General features: G+C 47.7%; 1 protein-coding gene across 1 annotated transcript in view; it reads left to right on the top strand.

The window, feature by feature from the left end:
• KCNN3 (potassium calcium-activated channel subfamily N member 3) overlaps nt 1-20,768 on the top strand; it is a 92,043-nt gene that overhangs the window by 10,408 nt on the left and 60,867 nt on the right. The window contains exon 2 of the mRNA XM_083591143.1: nt 9,056-9,151. Within this exon, the coding sequence (XP_083447269.1) occupies nt 9,056-9,151 (96 nt within the window). The remainder of the gene's footprint in view (nt 1-9,055; nt 9,152-20,768) is intronic.

Here is a 20,768-nt window from a genome sequence, read left to right as displayed (position 1 = left end):
TCCTCATAAGGCTTGGTTTCTAGACCCTAGATCATATTTTTTCTTAAAAAAATAATATTTATTATTTTCCATACATAAATATAACAAAAGAAAAGATTGACAATAATAAAGAAAAAAGAATAACATAGAAAAAAGAAAGAGAAAAAAGAATATAAAACATAAAATACAACAAATCTTCAGTACACTAACACTTAATTAATTAGAATCCATCTTCATAAACATATTATTTGACTTCCTCAAATCTCTTCCATCTGAATTTCTTAGTAATTATATATAGCAGTTTCCAAAATCATTATTTCATAAACCATATCACAGTCATAATCATATTTTGACCCTAGATCATCTTGGTCGCCCTTCTCTGCGCACGTTCCAGCTTGTCATCGAGGCCAAATTCACAACATACATCATAGCTTCTCCCAAACAATTCTGGGAGTTGTAGTTTGTCAAGGGTGCTGAGAGATGTTAGGAGGTCCCCCCATTCCCCTCTCAGAACTACAGTTCCCAGAGTGGTTTAACAATAGATTCTTCTTCCCAGGGAACTCTGGGAATTGTAACAAAAATAAGAACACATTATTGTTATTTAGGGTGTGTCTGGTGCTATACAGAGTCCAAGAGGACAGGGCCCTGCCCCTATGAGCTTACAGTCTTACAGATTTGACCACAGGTGAAACAATAGAAGAAGACTGGAGGCCTAAGTAAACAAGGAAGTGATATGCAATGGTTAAGCTCAGGCACAGTTAACAGACACATTTTGAATTTTGAGAGAGCACTGAGGGCGCCTGTCACAAAAAAGCTGCTTATAGGGGAATGGGCACGGCCTAACGCAAAATGGCTGCAGCAGGACACAAAATTAGAAAGACAGCCACCCCATGCAACTGTATTCTTACCACAGGAAATCAGTTTTTTCCTGCTGATCCTGATTGTGGCGATTACACAATATTGATTTTTTTTTACACACACAAACGGATGCTGTTGGTGTCTAACAGTAACAGGGAGCAGCATTCCTCAGTACCAGGAAAAATATGCAAGGTGGCCACAGTCACTCTCATTTTGCAGAAATCGCTTAGGATGTCCCTGCACATTTCTTCGTATTTATTAAGGGTGCTGAGAGTTGTCGGGGTCTCATATTCCCCCTCACAGAGCTGCAATTCCCAGAGTGGTTTAACAATCGATCCCCCTTCACAGGGAACGGTGGGAATTGTAGCTCTGTGAGGGGAACGTAGGCGGCCTCTGAAGAACTCTCAGCACCTTTAACAAACAACACTTCCCAGAATCCTTTGGGGGGGGAAGCCATGACTGTGATACCATAGTGCAGGCATAGGCAAACTCGGCTCTCCAGATGTTTTGGGACCATAGCTGTCAACTTTTCCCTTTTCTTGCAAGGAATCCTATTCGGAGTAAGGGAATTTCCCTTAAAAAAAAAGGGGGGAAACGTTGACAGCTTTGTTTGGGACCCATCATCCCTGACCAGTGGCCCTGTTAGCTAGGGATGATGGGAGTAGTAGTTCCAAAACATCTGGAGGTCTGGGTTTGCTTATGACTGCCATAGTGCTTTAAACAAGGGTGTGAATATGGCTTAACAGAGGCAATTTCAAGTACAGTGATACCTCAGGTTACATACGCTTCAGGTTACAGACTCCGCTAACCCAGAAATAGTGCTTCAGGTTAAGAACTTTGCTTCAGGATAAGAACAGAAATTGGGTTCCGGCGGCGCGGTGGCAGCAGGAGGCCCCATTAGCTAAAGAGGTGCTGCAGGTTAAGAACAGTTTCAGGTTAAGAACAGACCTTTGGAATGAATTAAGTACTTAACCCGAGGTACCACTGTACAGGACCCGGCCAAACAGCTGTGGTGGTAATAATGGTCACATACACCATCCATTTAAAGCACTGAGTGCTATAACCAGTCATGGCTTCCCCCAAGGAATTATGGGAACTGTAGTTTGTTAAGGGTGCTGAGAGTTAGGAGACCTTCTCTCCTTCCCCTTGCAGAGCTACAGTTCCCAGAGCGGTTTAAGTCCCTTCTCCTCTGGGAATTATAGCTCCGTGAGGGGAAGTGGGGTCTCCTAACCACCCTTAACAAATGTCGTTTCCCAGAATCCTTTGCGGGGGAAGCCATGACTATTCAAAGCGGTATGATGCTGGTTCACATGCACACTGCAGATGGGACCAATCTCTTTCTGTCATTACCCACTGCCATCCAGACCAGGGCAGAGCAGGTGGGGGGCAGCATCCACAGTTGAGGGGACAGCTTGGCAGTTTCTGCTCTTGATTCCATGCCGTTTGGCTCAAAGGAGAGGGTGGCACGCCGCTCCCCTTGCTTCCCGCTTTTTGCGGTGGAGCTGGAGATTCCTGGGAGCTATAAATAATGCTCCGCAACCGCGCCTCTCCCCACCCCACCCCAAAAGCCCCAGTTCCTTCCCCCTGCCCTTCCCCGGCCAATCCTATTGTGTTCAGGAAATTGGAGCTGAGTTGGCAAGGGGCACCCTTTGCGTGGGCGGCTGGGGAAGAGGGGAACTAACAGCTGTGAGCAGAGGCGGGCAGAGAATTCCCTTCCACCAGGGCTGGGCTCGGGTGGCGCCTTGCCAGCAGTGCCCCTGCAGGGATGCCAATCAGCCTGCCTTTATCCTTAGAAATCTGCATGTTGCAGTTTTCTTCTTCTTTGAAATGGGCAACATTTTGTGCCGAAACCTTTGCCAGTTCCTCCCTCTCGCTGCTCTGCTTTGAGCCCCCATGGTCTCCCAACTGGGGTATGCCTTTTTACTTTGTGGGGTGGGAGGAACAGAGTTTTTATTTTTGGAGGGGGGCTGAATGCAGAGGAGCGGCTTCAAGCTGTTTATTTATTGCATGCATAGCCCACCTTTTCCTGTACAGAGCTCAAGGTGGCTTGCATGACTCTCCCCCTCCTCTGCTAATCCCCACAACAACCCTGTGAGGTAGGATAGGCCAAGAGGCCCTGACCCCAATGAGCTTCATAGCTGAGTGGGGCTTTGAACCCTGGTCTCCCAGGTCATCGTCCGACAGCTAACCACTGCACCGCACTGCCTGTTATTACATTTCTATCCCACTTTCCTACAGGGACCTCCAGGTGGCATACATGGTTCTCTCTCCCTCTCCATTTTAAACTCACAACAACCCTGGAAGGTTGGATAGTCTGAGAGATTATGGCTACAGTGGTACCTCAGGTTAAGTACTTAATTCATCCGGAGGTCCGTTCTTAACCTGAAACTGTTCTTAACCTGAAGCACCGCTTTAGCTAATGGGGCCTGCTGCTGCCGCTGCGCTGCTGGAGCCCGGTTTCTGTTCGTATCCTGAAGCAAAGTTCTTAACCTGAAGCACTATTTCTGGCTTAGTGGAGTGTGTAACCTGAAGTGTATGTAACCTGAAGCGTATGTAACCAGAGGTACCACTGTATTTTGTTGCCTTAGAACCGGACCCTTGGGGCCCCGGTCAGTGTGGCCAATGTCCAGGGAATTATGGGAATTGTAGTCCAGCAACACTTAAAGTAATCCAGGTGAAAATAGGTTTCACGCAAAAAAAAACCCAAACCCCCCTAGTTACATGCAAGTAGTTGTATTTTCATGGGGTTGTTATCTTCCTCTTGCTTGAGTGAAAGGTCTGAAACTAGACATAAAAGAAAAACTAGACATAAAAGAAAAACATCCTCAGACCCAAGGTGTGGAATAATGGCAAGGGGGGAGACTAGTTCTCCCCAACAGCCTTGTGAGGTAGGCCCAAGATATGGCGACCGGCCCAAGCTGACCTTGTGAGCTTTGTGACTGAGTGTGGATTTGACTGCGTCCCTTTCCCATCCCAGGCTGACACTCTTGAACCACTATGCCACATGTTTAGAGTGCTGGGGTAGGATTTGGGAGACGCCAGTTCGAATCCCAGCTGAGCCGCGAAGTTTGCTTCATGAGTAAGGCACTTGGCTTGAGTTGAATGGATGTGGCTAGACTCCCAACTCCTATCAACCACAGCAGCCGTGGCCAATGGTCTGATTGCTCATGTTTAGCTGATTTGATCCAGGTAGCGTTTAACAAAGAGAGTATCAAAAATTTTCCGGTCTCTCTCTTGTTTCTGTCATCTTCAAATACATAACACAGCAAGGCCAAACTGTTAAGAGAGATCGCTCCATCCCAATTTCTGTGCTTCTTCCTTGCCTGTTCTCTGCCAGCGAGTCCAAATCTATTCCAGGCTAACATAGGTAATAAAAAAAATGAAACCTTTCCCTGATTTCTCTGGCAGGAGGATTTTGCCTCAGACCTTGTGATCCAGCATAGCTACCTGTATGACACCCCTGTTTAACAAGGGGATGGAGCAACATCGGGGCTTTCAGTGTTCAAAACTAGCCAGGCGCCGGGCGCATTTTGCACTTGGCTTTTGACCACTTGCGACCAAGTGAAGATGCCTGGGCGCCTGGCATCTCTGCCATTTTGAGGTGCATGCCCAGGGATCATTGGATCTGGACTGTTCTCACATACTAACACTCCTGATCATGTAGAATTCTATCAGTTATATTATATCTACACAATCGGAATGAATTTCTGGAACCAAAATGCCTTTTCTGTGCAGCCACCATTAAGAAAAAGGGGTCGGAATAGGCCAATATACATGTGGACTGTCCCTGGGTCAAGCAACTTTTCTTCTTTAAGTTCTCAAAGCTCTTAACCTAGCTCAGGGTTGACATCTGAACTAGCCAGATGCTTAGCTGAGAATCAATCACAGCCAATCATTCATCTGAAAAATAAGGCTTTAGACCCATCTTGCCCCAAAATGGCAACTAGATGTTATGTTTTGGCGACTACAGCCTTGGTTTTAAGGAGCTGTTTGGTGCCTAGTTTACATATCTGAGTTCCTAACACTGGCAGGCTTTATGGATTAGAGCAGGGGTCAGCAAACTTTTTCAGCAGGGGGCCGGTCCACTGTCCCTCAGACCTGGGGGGGGGGCGGACTATACAGTGGTACCTGGGGTTAAGTACTTAATTCGTTCCGGAGGTCCGTTCTTAACCTGAAACTGTACTTAACCTGAAGCACCACTTTAGCTAATGGGGCCTCCTGCTGCTGCCGCGCCGCCGGAGCACGATTTCTGTTCTCATCCTGAAGCGAAGTTCTTAACCTGAAGCACTATTTCTGGGTTAGCGGAGTCTGAAACCTGAAGCGTATGTAACCTGAAGCGTATGTAACCAGAGGTACCACTGTATTTTGAAAAAAGAAGAACGAATTCCTGTGCCCCACAAATAACCCAGAGATTCATTTTAAATAAAAGCACACATTCTACTCGTGTAAAAACACCAGGCAGGCCTCACAAATAACCCAGAGATGCATTTTAAATAAAACGACACATTCTACTCAAGTAAAAACATGCTGATTCCCGGACCGTCCACGAGCCAGATTTAGACGGCGACTGGGCCGGATCCGGCCCCCGGGCCTTAGTTTGCCTACCCATGGATTAGAGAAAAGGAGAAAGGTTGGAGGTGTGGATAGGGGAGTTTCCCATAAAGCGGAATGTTGGAAGGTTCAGGGCAGGCAAAAGGAACTACTTCCCTGCACATGGTTAAAATTTGGAATTGGCTCTGAGAAGAGTGAAGGCCACTAACTTGGATGGTTTTAAAAGAGGATTGGACAAAATCATGGTGGGTATGGCTGTGTTCTGCCTCCACCGTTGGAAGTGCTAATGTGCACCTGAATACAAATGTCTGGGAATAGCAGGTGGAGGGAGTTGCTGGTGCGCTCAGGCCATCGCTGTCAACTTACAGATTTGAAAATAAGGGACCAGCAACCTCGGAAATAAGGGATCAGCAGCCAAAATAAGGAATTTTCAGAGCACAGGTATGTTCGACTTCTGAGCCCCTCCGAGCCAAGGGCAGAAAGCCCAGCCAGCAGCCAAACGAAGCCTCAAGCGGTGGTTCCCACAGTGCAGCAACCCGGCAAAGGGGATGCAGCAAGGAAAACCACCGTCACCTCTCCGCTGGGAAGCGCTGAGCAAAGGCGAGTCCCCAGGCAACGTGGCCGATTTGATCGGCACAAGGCATGCAAGCTCCACCCCCCAGTCGTTCTTAGGCTCCTTATTGGGTGAGCAACGCAGCCAAGCAACACAGTTGGAGCCTCCCTCCTCCCTGGCCGGCAAGGAGGGAGGGAGGGAGAGGAGCTGCTTCCTTTGAAACCTGGGAAATGTAAGGGACATCAACAATAAGGGACAGCAGCGGGACACGGCGCTGGGATAAGGGACTTTCCCACCATATAAGGGACGGTTGACAGCTATGGGTCAGGCCTTGCTTGCGGGGTCCCCCCCCCCGGCGTGTTTGGCCAGCCACTGTGAGAACAGGAGGCTCGACTTGATGGGCTGTTGGCCTGATCCAACAGGCTGCTGTTATGTTCAGTGGGGATTGGCTATGTTCTGGATTGCAGCCTGTGGATTTTGGGAGGAAAGCGGTTTTGGGATGGGCAGGTGCGTGTGGGGTAACCGCCGCCATTTGCTCTTTCCCCGAGCGATTCGCAAGTGGCTAATTTCAGGTCGCTTCGATCCATCCAGAGACACTAATTGGGTTTTGCGCTAGGCTGGGATGAGAAATATCTAAAGCCTCGAGAGGGTCAGGGCAGGAGTGTGTGCTCCTTGCCGATGGTACTAAGCATAATGAGGCTTTAATGCCTTTTTTGGTAAATGAAGGGGCTCTTTCCAGCGGAGGGCTAACTTCTCTGTTCCTCAACGAGGGAGAGAGAAATCGATGGACAGTAATGGAGAGGATCAGAAGGAAATCGTTCTGAGAAATAACTTTGGGTTCTCCGCTGCCTGGAGGGCCTCTGCTTTAAGCTCTCCTAGAAAATTGCCAACAGTCCTTTGCTCTGCGGGGCTCCTGTGCCTTTCTAACAGCTGCAAAAATCCAGCCGGCATGTTTTACCTCTCCCCATTGTCAGCCCTGTTGAATTTCTGCAGGCGGAAGGGAGATAACGCAGGTTCACCACCCCCTTTCTAAGATCCCCACTGTTAAGTTGCGGGTGAGCATATCAGACGACACAGCGATTCTTCAAACAGCTCTTGTTTATTCACAGGCCAGAACAGAACTGAACTGAAGGGTTCAGCCAGCCTGCTTATATAGAGCTCCACTACAACGCAACAGTAACCACTTTCTGTAACTATCCAATCACTGAACGTCACTTTCAATCCCTTATTTGCATATGTGGACCTGAGTGAAAACTATCTACAGTATCCCCCTGCTGGCCCAGGGTGAGAACTTCAGTACATAACACCCACCACTGCCCAGTGGGTTGGGAAACAGCTGAATAAGCAATCAAGAGGGATGGGGTGCATTGTGAACCCCGCTTTCTTAGTCACACCTACTGCCAACATGAGGACCCTGCAGGGTTTTGCTCTGAGCAGATGAGGCCCCCCACTTAGCAGAGCCCTTCTGTACCTGGCTCTCGACTCTCTTCCCCTTTGACAGGGAGCTGCTTTTCGATGAATAAAAATAAATGAGGTGCCCCTGAGCACGTGCAGAGTGCAGCCCTCATAAATGCATCTCACGGCAAGTAGAGCAGCAGCAGCGAAATGCTGCTAGATGCTTATTCTGCTTTTGCCTCCTGGAAAAGAATAAATCTGTATTTCTTTTTCTGTAAAATGAAAGAAGCCGGAGGGAGTAAGGGCAGGGAGAACACAATACAAGCACGGTGGAGAAATGGAAAGGACACAGTTATTACCCAAGTAATATCCTCAACTAATGAGTGTGTGTGTACTGGGGCCACCGAGGAAGCAATTACCATTAAAAAACAAAAATCAGTGAGGGATGTGTGCTCAGTAAATGAGGGCATGAATGAAAATGGTGATTATTTTCGTTCCAAGCTTTATTTTGCCCTCCAGAAACAGCAGGCACTGTACCCCTAGCAGAAGCAACTGATGGAACAAAATGCTTGTTAAGAAATCGAAATGCCTTTGCACTTCTTTGTGGCTTATTCTTTTTTTGGGGGGGCGAGACAAGGAGACACGACTGGATCACTTTTATTTGACCTTAAAGCACCCAAGGATGGGGAAACGCCAGCTGCTGTTTCAAAATCATTCAAAATCATCTCCCCAGCTCAAGCTGTCCTTAGTTGCTGAGAAATGAGGCTGCAATCCTCACCCCACTTACCAGGGAGTAAAACCCATTGAATTCAGTAGGGCTCCCTTCTGAGTAGATGTGGTTAGGACTCTGGTGCAAGTTAATAAATAGTCCAGATGGGATGAAGGAGCGTCTCCACCCCCATCGTTCAGCCTGGACACTGAGGTCCAGCTCTGAGGGTCTTCTGCTGGTTCCCTCACAGCGAGAAGTGAGGTTACAGGGCCTTATCGGTGGTGGCACCCGCTCTGTGGAATGCCCTCCCATCAGATGTCAAGGAAATAAACAACTATGTTTAGGGAAGTTTTTAACGTTTGATGTTTTGTCGTGTTTTTAATATTCTGTTGGGAGCTGCCCAGAGTGGCTGGGGAAACCCAGCCGGATGGGCGGAGTATAAATAATAATAATAAGAATAAGAATAATAATAAGATGATGATCCATGGGGTCTCTTCCAATTCTGCAGTTCTATGATTCTATGTTTAAAGTGGAGCCAGTGTGGTGTAGTGGTTAAGAGCGGTAGATTCGTAATCTGGGGAACCGGGTTCGCTTCCCTGCTCCTCCACATGCAGCTGCTGGGTGACCTTGGGCTAATCACACTTCTCTGAAGTCTCTCAGCCCCACTCACCTCACAGAGTGTTTGTTGTGGGGGAGGAAGGGAAAGGAGACGGTTAGCCGCTTTGAGACTCCTTCGGGTAGTGATAAAGTGGGATATCAAATCCAAACTCTTCTTCTTTATACGTATGGTGCAGACAGTGGCCTCAGTTATGTTGATTTCAGTGAATGTACTGTGAGTAGGACTAGCATAGGTTGCAACCCTGTTATTATTGCTATTATCCATTGCCCTAAAATACCCTGCTGCTTCAAGCCCCCCTGTGAAAGGGAGAAGGGTCTGCTCTGCAGGGTTATTGTGTGTGTGTTGCTTTGAACTTTACGGCTAACCTCTCCCTTCCTTCTCGGTTTGACAGGGCTCCATGTTCTCACTGGCGCTCAAATGCCTTATAAGCCTTTCCACCATCATCTTGCTGGGACTCATCATTGCCTATCACACCCGAGAAGTTCAGGTAATGCCCCTGCGGTCCTACGAGTTGATGTTACATTGATTTCTCTTTTATTATTATTTAGTATTACCAATTGCTTGAAGTTAAACTTGCAGCCTTTCTCAACCTGTGGGTCCCCAGATGTTGTTGAACTACAACTCCCATCACCCCTAGCTAGCAAGGCCAGAGCTCAGGGATGATGGGAGTTGTAGTCCAACAACATCTGGGGACCCACAGGTTGAGAACCGCTGAAAGGTTTCAGCAAAACAGCAGTCTTCTCTGGCTGGCAGTGCCTGGTGGGATTTGTAGTCCAAAAACAACTGGAGGGCACCCGGGTTGGTGATGACATTTGTGTATTTATTTATTTATATACTGTTTTTTAGCCTAAAGGGACCCCGAACGCAAGGAATGGCATATTAAAACGAAATACACACACAGTAGGGTGTGATAAAAGTCGCATAAATCAGTCAGCAAAATCATATCAGCCGGGGCACCCGCAGAGAGCTTTCCCTAGCTAGAGAACAAATGGGTGCTGCCGCCAGCTCTTCTTAAGGACTAGAAACCCCGAATAGACTTTTGAAACCCCAAACCAGTCTATTAACATTTCTTCTTTATGCTTCGGTGAAGAGTTTCATTCTCGCTTTTCTGTACGCCACCTTGGAATCCCTTTTTGAGGAACAGCAGCTGAAAGAGTTGAAGCTGCAGGGTGGCTAAGCTGTGGTCTTCTAGGGGTAAAGGTAAAGGGACCCCTGACCGTTAGGTCCAGTCGCAGATGACTCTGGGGTTGCGCGCTCATCTCGCTTTATTGGCCGAGGGAGCCGGCGTTTGTCCGCAGACAGCTTCTTTTTTTTTTTTTTTTAAATAATATTTATTGAAGTTTCCAAAATACAGAAAGAGAAGAAAAGAAATTATGAAGATACATTCAGAACCTTATTTTCAAACATCCACTTTCTGGGACTCCCCCCTTCCCCCACCCCTACTGTATTCCCCTTTCATATTGTTGTTTCCACAAGTTCTATTTCTGATTTAAAGCACAATTTATATACCCCATTGTTCAAATTTAAATTTATACAAACCTTATGCAACACCCTTGATAAAAAAAAAAGCAAAAGATCTCTCCCCATAGCCCACCCCCTTTTCTTTCCACAATGTCCCCCTTTTTTCCCATTAAAGTAAAAGCACACAGAATAAAAGTATAAAAAAATAAAAAATATATTAGAAAATAGAAAACCAATTCAGAAAATAGTTGCAAGCCTTTGGATTCTAATTCTCCCTCCCCTTCCCCGGTTTAATTTCCCTTATCCTCCAATCTATGTTTCCAGCCTGGAAATCTTAAGTCCATCAATCCCATTTTTCCCCCAACTCCTTGCAGAATTATTTCCCATTTCTAGGATTACTTTCTTTAAAAATTAATTCCTAAATCTTTAAAAATGTCAAATTATAAAATTCCCCCCATTGTTCTTTCAAGGTTATAGTCCAGCTTCCTCTTGTTCCGCTGCTAAAACTTTCTTATTCAGAAGTTTAGTAACTCTACATGGGTTGTTGTTATTCAGGAACAAAAACTTGCGTTCAGTCCCTTCCTTCTTCAGTAAGGTATTCTGTTGTCTCCTTTTAGTCTAAACACCCTGTAGACAAGATTCAGTTTCCGTTTTGCAGCTTTCCCAGGAGATAACCAGTTCTGTGAGATTCCGGAGTGTTGTATTTTTCCCGGCTTACGCCCATCTTTGTAATGTCCCGAAACTCCTCTAGGGGGGTTGTTGTAACTTTGTTTCCAAAAATCCGATTGTTCTCCGTATTTTCGCCATTTTGTATTCAAGTCTTAACAAATTATATCAAGTTGTAACAAATTTGACCAGCAAGGTCCTTGTAATAAAATCCTCTTTAATATTCCGACTTTGACAGCTACTTTGACAGCTGTCAAAATCACCGGCTCTTTTCACCAGGCTCACTCCTCAATCGCCCCGGTTCCCAGGGAGGGGGGTGCATTTTCCTTCTCCTTCAATTCTTCCTCCAGCACAATTCTTGTACTTTCCCATCATGGAATTCTTAATTTAGCAAAGATACCGTTCTTTTTGGGCCTTGGCTTCCCAATCCTTGTTTTAAAATGTCTACAATAGGGAGGGGGACTGACTTCCTTTTTAGATCCCCCCCCGCTCGTCTCAAATCCCAAAAATTTTTCTTCTTTTAAACCCGATTTCCAATTTACTCACGGGTTGTTGTTAAAAGTCCAAATTCTCAATGGAAGAAGTCAGCGCTCTCCGCCGGATGGCATGCGGCTTCGCTCGGCAGGGATGGCAGAGGACTCAAAGCACCACGCTTCTCCCCGGCACCCGATCCGTAGCCTTTAAAAAGGCTCCTTCACGAGTCGGGAGGGCGCTAGCGGTGCTAGCCGAGTCTCCAAGTCCACGGCCCCCGTGGCCGTGGTTTCTAAGGGTCCCCGCATCGCCGGTGCGGTAAAACCCAGCCCCTGCCGAGCCGGCTCCCTCCGGAGCTCGGAGGGAGTCCGCCATTCGGCGATGGCGCCAACCCGGAAGTCCAGTCCGCAGACAGCTTCTGGGTCATGTGGCCAGCATGACTAAGCCGCTTCTGGTGAACCAGAGTAGCACACGGAAACGCCGTTTACCTTCCCGCTGGAGCGGTACCTATTTATCTACTTGCACTTTGACGTGCTTTTGAACTGCTAGGTGGGCAGGAGCAGGGACTGATCAACGGGAGCTCACCCTGTCACAGGGATTCGAACTGCCAACCTTCTGATCGGCAAGTCCTAGGCTCTGTGGTTTAACCCACAGCGCCACCTGTGTCCCCTCTTCTAGGGGTAGTCTGTGAATATTGGCCATATTGGTGAATATTCTGGTTGGGGCAGATGAGAGTTGGAGACAGCAACATTTGGAGGGCCACTGCCCACCCTTGCTTTAAATGAAGAGTTTTGTGGGTGCAGCTTGAAGGAACCCCAAGTCATAGAAGGAGGGGGACTGGAATGAGGCCTGACAACTCCCAACATGGACCAGCCCGGGGGGGCAATTATTATTTATTAAATCTATATACCGCCCTATACCCACAGGTCTCAGGGCGGACAATAAGTGTGGGGAGGGGATTAGGTTTGTCTTTGGGGATTAGGCATTGCTGTGCAGCTCCTCCTCTCAGCCCATTGACACCATCCTCCCGGTCTCTCCCTCAAATTTTCGGGTTTCCTTAGAGCAGGGGTCAGCAACCTTTTTCAGCTGTGTGCCAGTCCACTGTCCCTCAGACCATGTGGCAAAGGTAAAGGTAAAGGGACCCCTGACCATTAGGTCCAGTCGTGGCCGACTCTGGGGTTGCGGCGCTCATCTCGCTTTACTGGCCGAGGGAGCCAGGGTACAGCTTCCGGGTCATGTGGCCAGCATGACTAAGCCGCTTCTGGCGAACCAGAGCAGCGCACGGAAACGCCGTTTACCTTCCCGCCAGAGTGGTACCTATTTATCTACTTGCACTTTGAGGTGCTTTCGGACTGCTAGGTTGGCAGGAGCAGGGACCGAGCAATGGGAGCTCACCCCGTTGCGGGGATTCGAACTGCCAACCTTCTGATCAGCAAGCCCTAGGCTCTGTGGTTTAGACCACAGCGCCACCCGCGTCCCTGACCATGTGGTAGGCAGAACTATATTTTTTTTGGGGGGGGAATGAATGAATTCCTATGCCCCACAAATAACCCAGAGGTGCATTTTAAATAAAAGGACACATTCTACTCATGTAAAAACATGCTGATTCCCTGGGCCGGATTAAGAAGGCGATTGGGCCACATCCGGCCCCCGGGCCTTAGGTTGCCTACCCCTGCTTTAGAGAGCTGATTTTCGCATCTGTGTGAAAATATATAAAGTAAAACAATATGTGTGGATGTGTTGGGGGAGGGAGCTTTCCCTTTCTCCCCTTCCCCAAAATGCTTTGTGATTAGTAGGAAATGTTCCATGGACCCAAATGGCTTGAGATCCCATCCTTTTTGGGGGGAAGGGGGGTAGCCCAATGGGTGACAACTAGGCCTCCTCCTTGCCACTGTCTGGCTGTGGGTTGCCAAGGTTACCAGAGCAATTGACATGGCTTCCTGGCATTTTTGTTTTTGCTGATTGCATGTTCTCCTGCCCCCTTCCAGCAGGCTTGAATCGGGTGCTCACAATCAGGCTCGGGGTTTATTTCGGTTTTTTTGGTGTGGTGGTATGGGCACTAAACTAAACCCACAACCTTTCATTGCCAGGCTCATCTTTCCCATGAGGCATTTCCTCCTCCTCCTCCTCCTTTTTAAAAAAATGTTAGACCCCACATGTGTGGATTAGGTCTTGCCTCTGAACATGTGCAGAGTGCCTCTCAAACGGTGCAGAAACCAAAGTGGATGAGAGGCATGGAAGTGAGTGTCCAACTTCAGCGTGTGGTATACCTGACGCTTTTATGTATATACGAAGATAATTGGGTGGAAGAGGGGATTTTATTATTAATTATTAGATTTCTTGCCTGCCCTTCACTGTTAGTCAGATGGGCTTGTTGACAGCACTGATCAGCGAGCCCCTCTTGGAAAGCAACATTCAGGAGCTCTCTTGAACCTTCCCAATGCTCCTTTGGAACGGTGCCTTTTATTTTATTTTATTTTTTGCAGAAAACAGTCTCACAGGCCAAATTAGGAGCCGTGTTGGGCTTAGTAAGATCTGTAGGCCGGACGTTCCCTACCCCTTTCCTAGTCCAGCCACGACTCGACTCTGGCTCCTTTACACACCCCCTACCCCTCAGCTGCCAATATTTAAAAGCAATGAAAGAGGAGCTGGGGAACAATTCACACTGTTTTTCTTTCTTTCCTGTATTCTGCATGGCCTTGGCTTAGAAAATCCACCCCATTCCCCTCCGCAAACGAGTATACCCAGTGGTTCCCTCTGAAATCCACCCTTGCCGGGGTCACCCTGACCCCATTGCTCATCTCCTCCTTCCCCACAGATTTTATTAGCTCTGCAGCGTGCCAGGAAAGCGATGGGAGAAGGAATTACTCCTTCAGCTGTGTGTGTTTTCCTTGCTTGTTAAACGGGAACCGCTGCCAGATGGAACCGATTCTCGGTCTGAAGCATTCATGGGGGTCTTTGGGTCCAGGCTAGGTGTTTGCTGGGTGTAGGCGACTGGCATTTTTGGAGTCACACTCCCCAGCACAACCCCCATCTCACAGAGACTTCCCCTATTGCAAATCACAATTATTTCTGTGCATTTCAATGTTATTTTGTTGATTTATTGCAGGCATAGGCAAACTCTGACCCTCCAGATGTTTTGAGACTACAATTCCCATCATCCCTGACCACTGGTCCTGTTAGCTAGGGATGATGGGAGTTGGAGTCCCAAAACATCTGGAGGGCTGAGTTTGCCTATGCCTGATTTATAGCATTTACACCCCACACTTTAGCCAAAAAGGCACTCCAAAAGGGGTGAGGTTTTGCCCCTGCACCTCCAGATATCAAGCACAAAGTTGGGGGTGATTTCCAGAACCCCCCACCCCTTTTCCCAGCTCTAGGCTTGGGGCCGGGGAGGTAGTTTTGGGGGACTGATCCTGCAATGGAACTGTGTCTCTGAATCACTGCAAGTGGATCCAAAGCAACTGGGCTGCATTGTGATGTCATGGTAAACTGGTTTGTCATTTTGGGGTTGAACCTAGCTTCTACTGGGCTTGTGCATGCCCCGCCCCCTTTTCACCTCCATTTTTGAACAGTTTAACCACAGTTTAGAGTGTGGGTGCAATCTTAACTGTGGTTTGTTTGAAACAAGCTGACTTTGTAAACTGTGGTTTGAAGTTGGCTTGTTTCAGAGAAACCACAGGGGTTTTTTTTGCTTCGGGTGACAAGACACACTGTAGTTAATCAAAACTGGAAGAAGAAACCTTGAAGCTTTTCCTGGTCAGGCCAGCAGTGAGGTGGGGAAGAGTAAGAGCCCAGGGTGGAAATTGGGCTTGCTCCCATTTTGATAAAACCATGGTTTGTTGTGATGTCCAAAGGCAACAGCCTTTCTTACAGCTCCAAGGCTGGAAGGAGAGGGAGGGCTCATCATGCCCTCCAACAGAATTGTGGCCCGCTGTTTCTGTACTTATGCAACTGCTTCATGGCAGGTAGGCATTCAACAGATGTAGCAACTCAGAATGCTGCTGCTCTATATACCAAGAGAAGCTTCAGATTTTGAGTTTCTGGCCGTCAGACACTAAAAATAAATTGTGTTTGAGAGATTTGTTTGTGATGAGCCTGCACACTTGCCTACGTCTTTCGGGCTTCTCGGAGTTAATGATATTTTGTCCGCTGAACTCCTTTTTGCTGTTGTCATTGCTGAGTTTTCTGTGTGCTTGTCTTGCTGATTGCTTTATTTTTAGAATGCATTTTTACATAAGCCAACGAATCTGGGAAAGGTAGCATATAACGTTTTAAATAAATTAAGCACACCCACCCAACCCAAATTTGTATATCTAGTAAAAGCTCCCTTGATAAATAAATAGATCCAAATTTCCATGTGCCCATTGGCATACATTATTTTACTTCTCTTGGGGCTCTCGCTTCTGAAATTTCAACTTTTGGCCGATGTATTTTTAAAAACACCTATCTTGAGGTCTAGAACCATGCTTTTAAGAAATAAAGAAATTGGATATTTCCGGACGTGGAGTTACGCATCCGGTATAAAGCCTGCATTTTGTAATTATGGGGTCTCCAGAACCATCTAATAATAATAATAATAATAATAATAATAATAATAATAATAATAATAATATTATTTATACCCCGCCCATCTGGCTGGGCTTCCCCATCCACTCTGGGCGGCTTCCAACAAAATATTAAAATACAGTAATGCATCAAACATTAAAAGCTTCCCTAAACATCTCTAAGATCTGGGATTTCAGCCTAATCTGGGACCAGCCCACCCATAAGGCAGAGGGAGGCAACTGAAAGCAGGATCCGCAGGGACAGCAGATCCTGATGCTTATCTTTCTTCTCCTCCTCGTTCCTGATGTTGATCTTCCCTCGCCCCCTTCTTTCCTGGTGCCATTTTGGAGTCTGCCTCAGGTGCCAAGATGTCTTGGGATGGCGCTGGATTCTCCCGTTGGCAGCTTCCCGGCTCGTTCCTCCCAGCATTCCTCTGCTTCCAGCCATGACAGTGGCTGTGTTCTGCCCGCATGGCCGGAGGCAGCAATGATTCTGAATGAATACCAGTTGCTCTTGTGCCCTTCTAAACCTGTTTTTCCAATAAGGGCATGCTGGCTGCCTCTCCTGTTTCAGTGCCGCCACCAGCTCTCCCTTGGGGCTAGTCTGACGCCTGTTAACGGATTGCAGCTCTCTTTAGAGGGATGTGGTCTGTTTGGGAGTGTGCTGTCCGTATCAATTTGGAGCTCTCCCGTGTCGGTGGAGGGAAGGAATTGGGGGCACATTTGTCCGTCGTCAGGCAGCTGTCAGCGGTCCTAAGACCTAATGGAGAAGTAGAAGGCTGTAGGGGTGGGAGTGCAGAGTTAACCCTCGATGCTATGGACTGGCTGGATGCAGAGGAGAGGTGAGATGCTCCAGCTGGGGAACCCCCAAAGGAAGAAGACTTAGAGCTTGGGGATGGGTGGTGGGACTGTTAAGTTGTGGGCGAACATATCAGACGACACAGCGATTCTTCAAACAGCTCTTGTTTATTCACAGGCCAGGACAGAACTGAACTGAGGAGCTCAGTCAGCCTGCTTATATAGAGCTCCAGAACAACGTAACTGTAGCAACTTTCTAAAACTATCCAATCACTGAACGTCACTTTCGATCCTTCATTTGCATACAAACTATCCAATCACTGAACGTCACTTTCGATCCTTCATTTGCACAACTATCTACAGTATCCCCCTGCTGGCCCAGGGTGAGAACTTCAGTATATAACAGGGATGACGATAGGTGGTCAGAGGGAGAAGACAGGGAGGAGGTGTTGCCCGAAGCTGAAGAGGTAACAGGGTTTAGTGAGCAGGGAGAATCTGTGGCAGAGAGGAGGCCAGAAACAGAAACAGAAGCAGTAGCAGGAGAGAGGCCAAGAGGCAGATATGAGTCCGGCTGGCGAAGAAACATGGGTTTCTCACCCCGTCTCCCAGGACCAGGGGTGGTATGAAGTGGGAGGAGCAAAGGCAGGTGTGCCGGCATAGTCTCAGATTGCTTGTGAAGGACCGGGGAAGGAGTAGATTGAGGCAGCTGTGGGAAGGGGGGAGTGGATCTTCAGCCTCCATAACTGCATCGTAGGGGCAAGACCTACCGAGAAAAATTGCTGTGCTTATTAGGTCAGGCGCTCTTGAGCAGACCTTGTTTCTTCTAATAAAGAGTTGTCTTCACTTACTCCATGTGGTTTATTGCTGGCTCTCTTCTGACACTTAGGGTGGTCTTTCTCTCTGTCTCTCGACAGTGGTACCTTGGTTTCCAAACAGCTTAGTTCTCGAACAACTTGGAACCCGAACACAGCAAACCCGGAAGTGACAGTTCTGGTTTGCAAACTTTTTTTCGGAAGCTGAACCTGCTCCGTTTTTAGTATTCTGCTTCCGATTAGAGTGTTCCTCTTCCTGTCTGAATGTTCCATTTCTAATTTGAGTCCCCCGTTTCCGATTAGATATTTGGAGCTTGTATTTGGTGCTTTTGTTTTTGCTTTTTGTTTTTGCGGCTTTTTCGGTTAATTTGTTTTTGTGGCTGAGTAGAACCCAGTTCAGCTGCTGATTGATTGATTGTGTGACTGAAGAAATGGATAAAAGCTGCAAAGCCAAGAGAACCACTAACAGAACAACAATACAGTGGTACCTCGGGTTACATACGCTTCAGGTTACAGACTCCGCTAACCCAGAAATAGTGCTTCAGGTTAAGAACTTTGCTTCAGGATGAGAACAGAAATTGTGCTCCGGTGGCGCGGCAGCAGTGAGAGGCCCCATTAGCTAAAGTGGTGCAGGTTAAGTACGGACCTCCGGAACGAATTAAGTACTTAACCTGAGGTACCACTGTAGAGGTAGTAAAATTCATGTTAAATTTCTGTTTTAGGGGTTGTTTTTAAAGTCTGGAACAGATTAATTCATTTTGCGTTACTTTCTATGGGAAAGCGAACCTTGGTTTTGGAGTGCTTTGGTTTTGGAACAGACTTCTGGAACAGATTAAGTTTGAGAACCAAGATACCTTAGATCTGCGTACAGAAAGTCTCAGTGGGGCAGTCCCCCCTCCCCTCAGCTTAAAGGAACTGGAAATCAGGGGTGGGGAGCCTCCACCCTGGGGCCAAATACAGACCTTGAGACCTCCCTGTCTGACCCTCAGGTCTCTCCCTGCATTAGTTGCTCCGCCCACTTTTTCCCCTCTGGCCCCACCCACCACTGTCATATGCCTCTCGGCCCCCAGAAGGCTGCCCAGGAGGGAATGCGGCCCTCAAAAGGGTGTGTCATACAATCGTAGCATGGGGACAGCTTTGTTTAGCACTGCTGTGAATGGGGCTGCCTTGATTATTGAACGAGCTGTCAGGGCGACTCATAAAACCGTGTTCCTTTGATGGACCCCCGTGGGCGATTTACCTGCGGGGATGGGAAGTCGGCTGTGCTCTAGGCGTGGGTGGCGAGGTATAAGAAACAGCAGTTTTGGAATAACACGTACCAAAATACATAAAATCTGTCAAAAGAGCAGTTTCCTGCAAGGCACCCAAACCCTCATATAATGTGAAGGAGATAAATCATTAGTTTTATCATTAACAAAAGTCATAAAAATCCTAACACTGTCCGGCAAAGTAATATACAGTGGTACCTTGGGTTAAGAACTTAATTCGTTCTGGAGGTCTGTTCTTAACCTGAAACTGTTCTTAACCTGAAGCACCACTTTAGCTAATAGGGCCTCCTGCTGCTGCCACGCCGCCGGAGCACGATTTCTGTTCTCATCCTGAAGCAAAGTTCTTAACCCGAGTTAATATTTCTGGGTTAGCAGAGTCTGTAACCTGAAGCGTATGTAACCCGAGGTACCACTGTATACCGTATTTTTCTGTGTATAAGCCTAGGTCCCCCCCCCAATGTAAAAAATTAGGGGGCATCTTATACTCTGGGCCATCTCTCCCCATTTTCTTAAATCTGAGTCCCCCAAAATAGTCTTATACATGGGGGCATCTTATAGACGGAAAAATATGGTATATATTGCTTGTCCCCTGATTACTTTCAAGTTATGTCAGTTTTCCTTGAAGTTGTGTAGGAGACTTTAAATCCCTGGAACAGCTCAGTCGGTAAGAGCATGGGACTCTTAATCTCAGGTTCAGGGGTCTGAGCCTGATGTTGGGCAAAAAAGATTCCTGCATGGCCTGGGGTTGGACTAGATGACCCTGGTGACCCCTTCCAACTCTACGATTCTGTGAGTGGTTCAGAGGGTGTACGACGCAGCTGCATCTAGCAGAGCCTGGTGTGGCCAGGAGCCTATGATCCAGCCTGAAGCTGGGATGGCTTGCACGCTATTGCACAGATGGCCTCCTGCTGCTGCTGTGACAATACACAGCCGCTCCCAGCTGCCCTTTCACCCTGAGTACACAGAGAGAAATCGGCTTCGTGTAACTAAGCATGAACCCGGCAGCTGCGGAGGGTGCTAATCCCACCTCCTCGCCCTGTGCAAAACATCTGCTTTCTTCCGCTCTGCTAGGCTCAGCTTCCCTTCCCGGTTTTTCTCAGGCCCCCGTAACCCAAGACACGGCGTTTTTGATACTGGTGGGAGCCAGGAAAAAAGGAGGAGAATTTGCCTTGTTGGCAATTTCCTCCTCCTTTTAAGAAAAAGATGCCCGGAGATTTCAGCGCAGAGTGCTCTGCTGTTGGTCAGGGATGCATTTCAGGAGAAGAGTCCAGAACAGGGGTCAGCAAACTTTTTCAGCAGGGGGCCGGTCCACTGTCCTTCATACCTTGTGGCTGGCCGGACTATATTTTGAAAAAAAATATATAAATGAATGAATTCCTATGCCCCACGAATAACCCAGAGATGCATTTTAAAGAAAAGCACACATTCTACTCATGTAAACACACACTGATTCCCGGACCGTCAGCGGGCCGGATTTAGAAGGCGATTGGGCCGGATCTGGCCCCCGGGCCTTAGTTTGCCTACCCATGGCCCAGAAGGATCAGGTCAAACTTTGACCGTCAAAGGCCCATCTTGTCCAGCATCCTCTTCTCCCAGTGGCCAACCCGATGTCCCAACAGGAAGCCCACAAGCAGGACCCGAGTTCAGGAGCTGCTCGCCCCATCTGTGTTTCCCAGCAGCTAGGATTCAGAAACATTACTGCCTCTGACTGTGGAGGGGAGGACATAGGGAGATCCTAGCCATTGTGGCTAGCAGGCATTAATAGCCTTCTCTGCGTATTTGCCTAGCTCCCTTTTAAAGCCGTCCAAATTGGTGGCTATCCCTGCCTCTTGTGGCAGTGAGTTCCATAGTTCAACTATGCCTTGTGTGAATAAGGACTTCCTTTGACCTGTCTGGAATCTTCCAACGTTCATCGGATGTCCCCATGTTCTAGTTGCGGGTGTTGGTCTGCCGTAGTTGAAACAAAATAAAAAAAAAATCCTTCCAGTAGCACCTTAAAGGTAAAGGGACCCCTGACCATTAGGTCCAGTCGTGACCGACTCTGGGGTTGCGACGCTCATCTCGCTTTATTGGCCGAGGGA

This window comes from Podarcis filfolensis (assembly GCF_964270895.1).
Source record: "Podarcis filfolensis genome assembly, chromosome: 16".
NCBI classification, from domain to species: domain Eukaryota; kingdom Metazoa; phylum Chordata; class Lepidosauria; order Squamata; family Lacertidae; genus Podarcis; species Podarcis filfolensis.
Note: the sequence above shows the minus strand (reverse complement) of the source record. Positions and strands in the feature narration are given on the sequence as shown.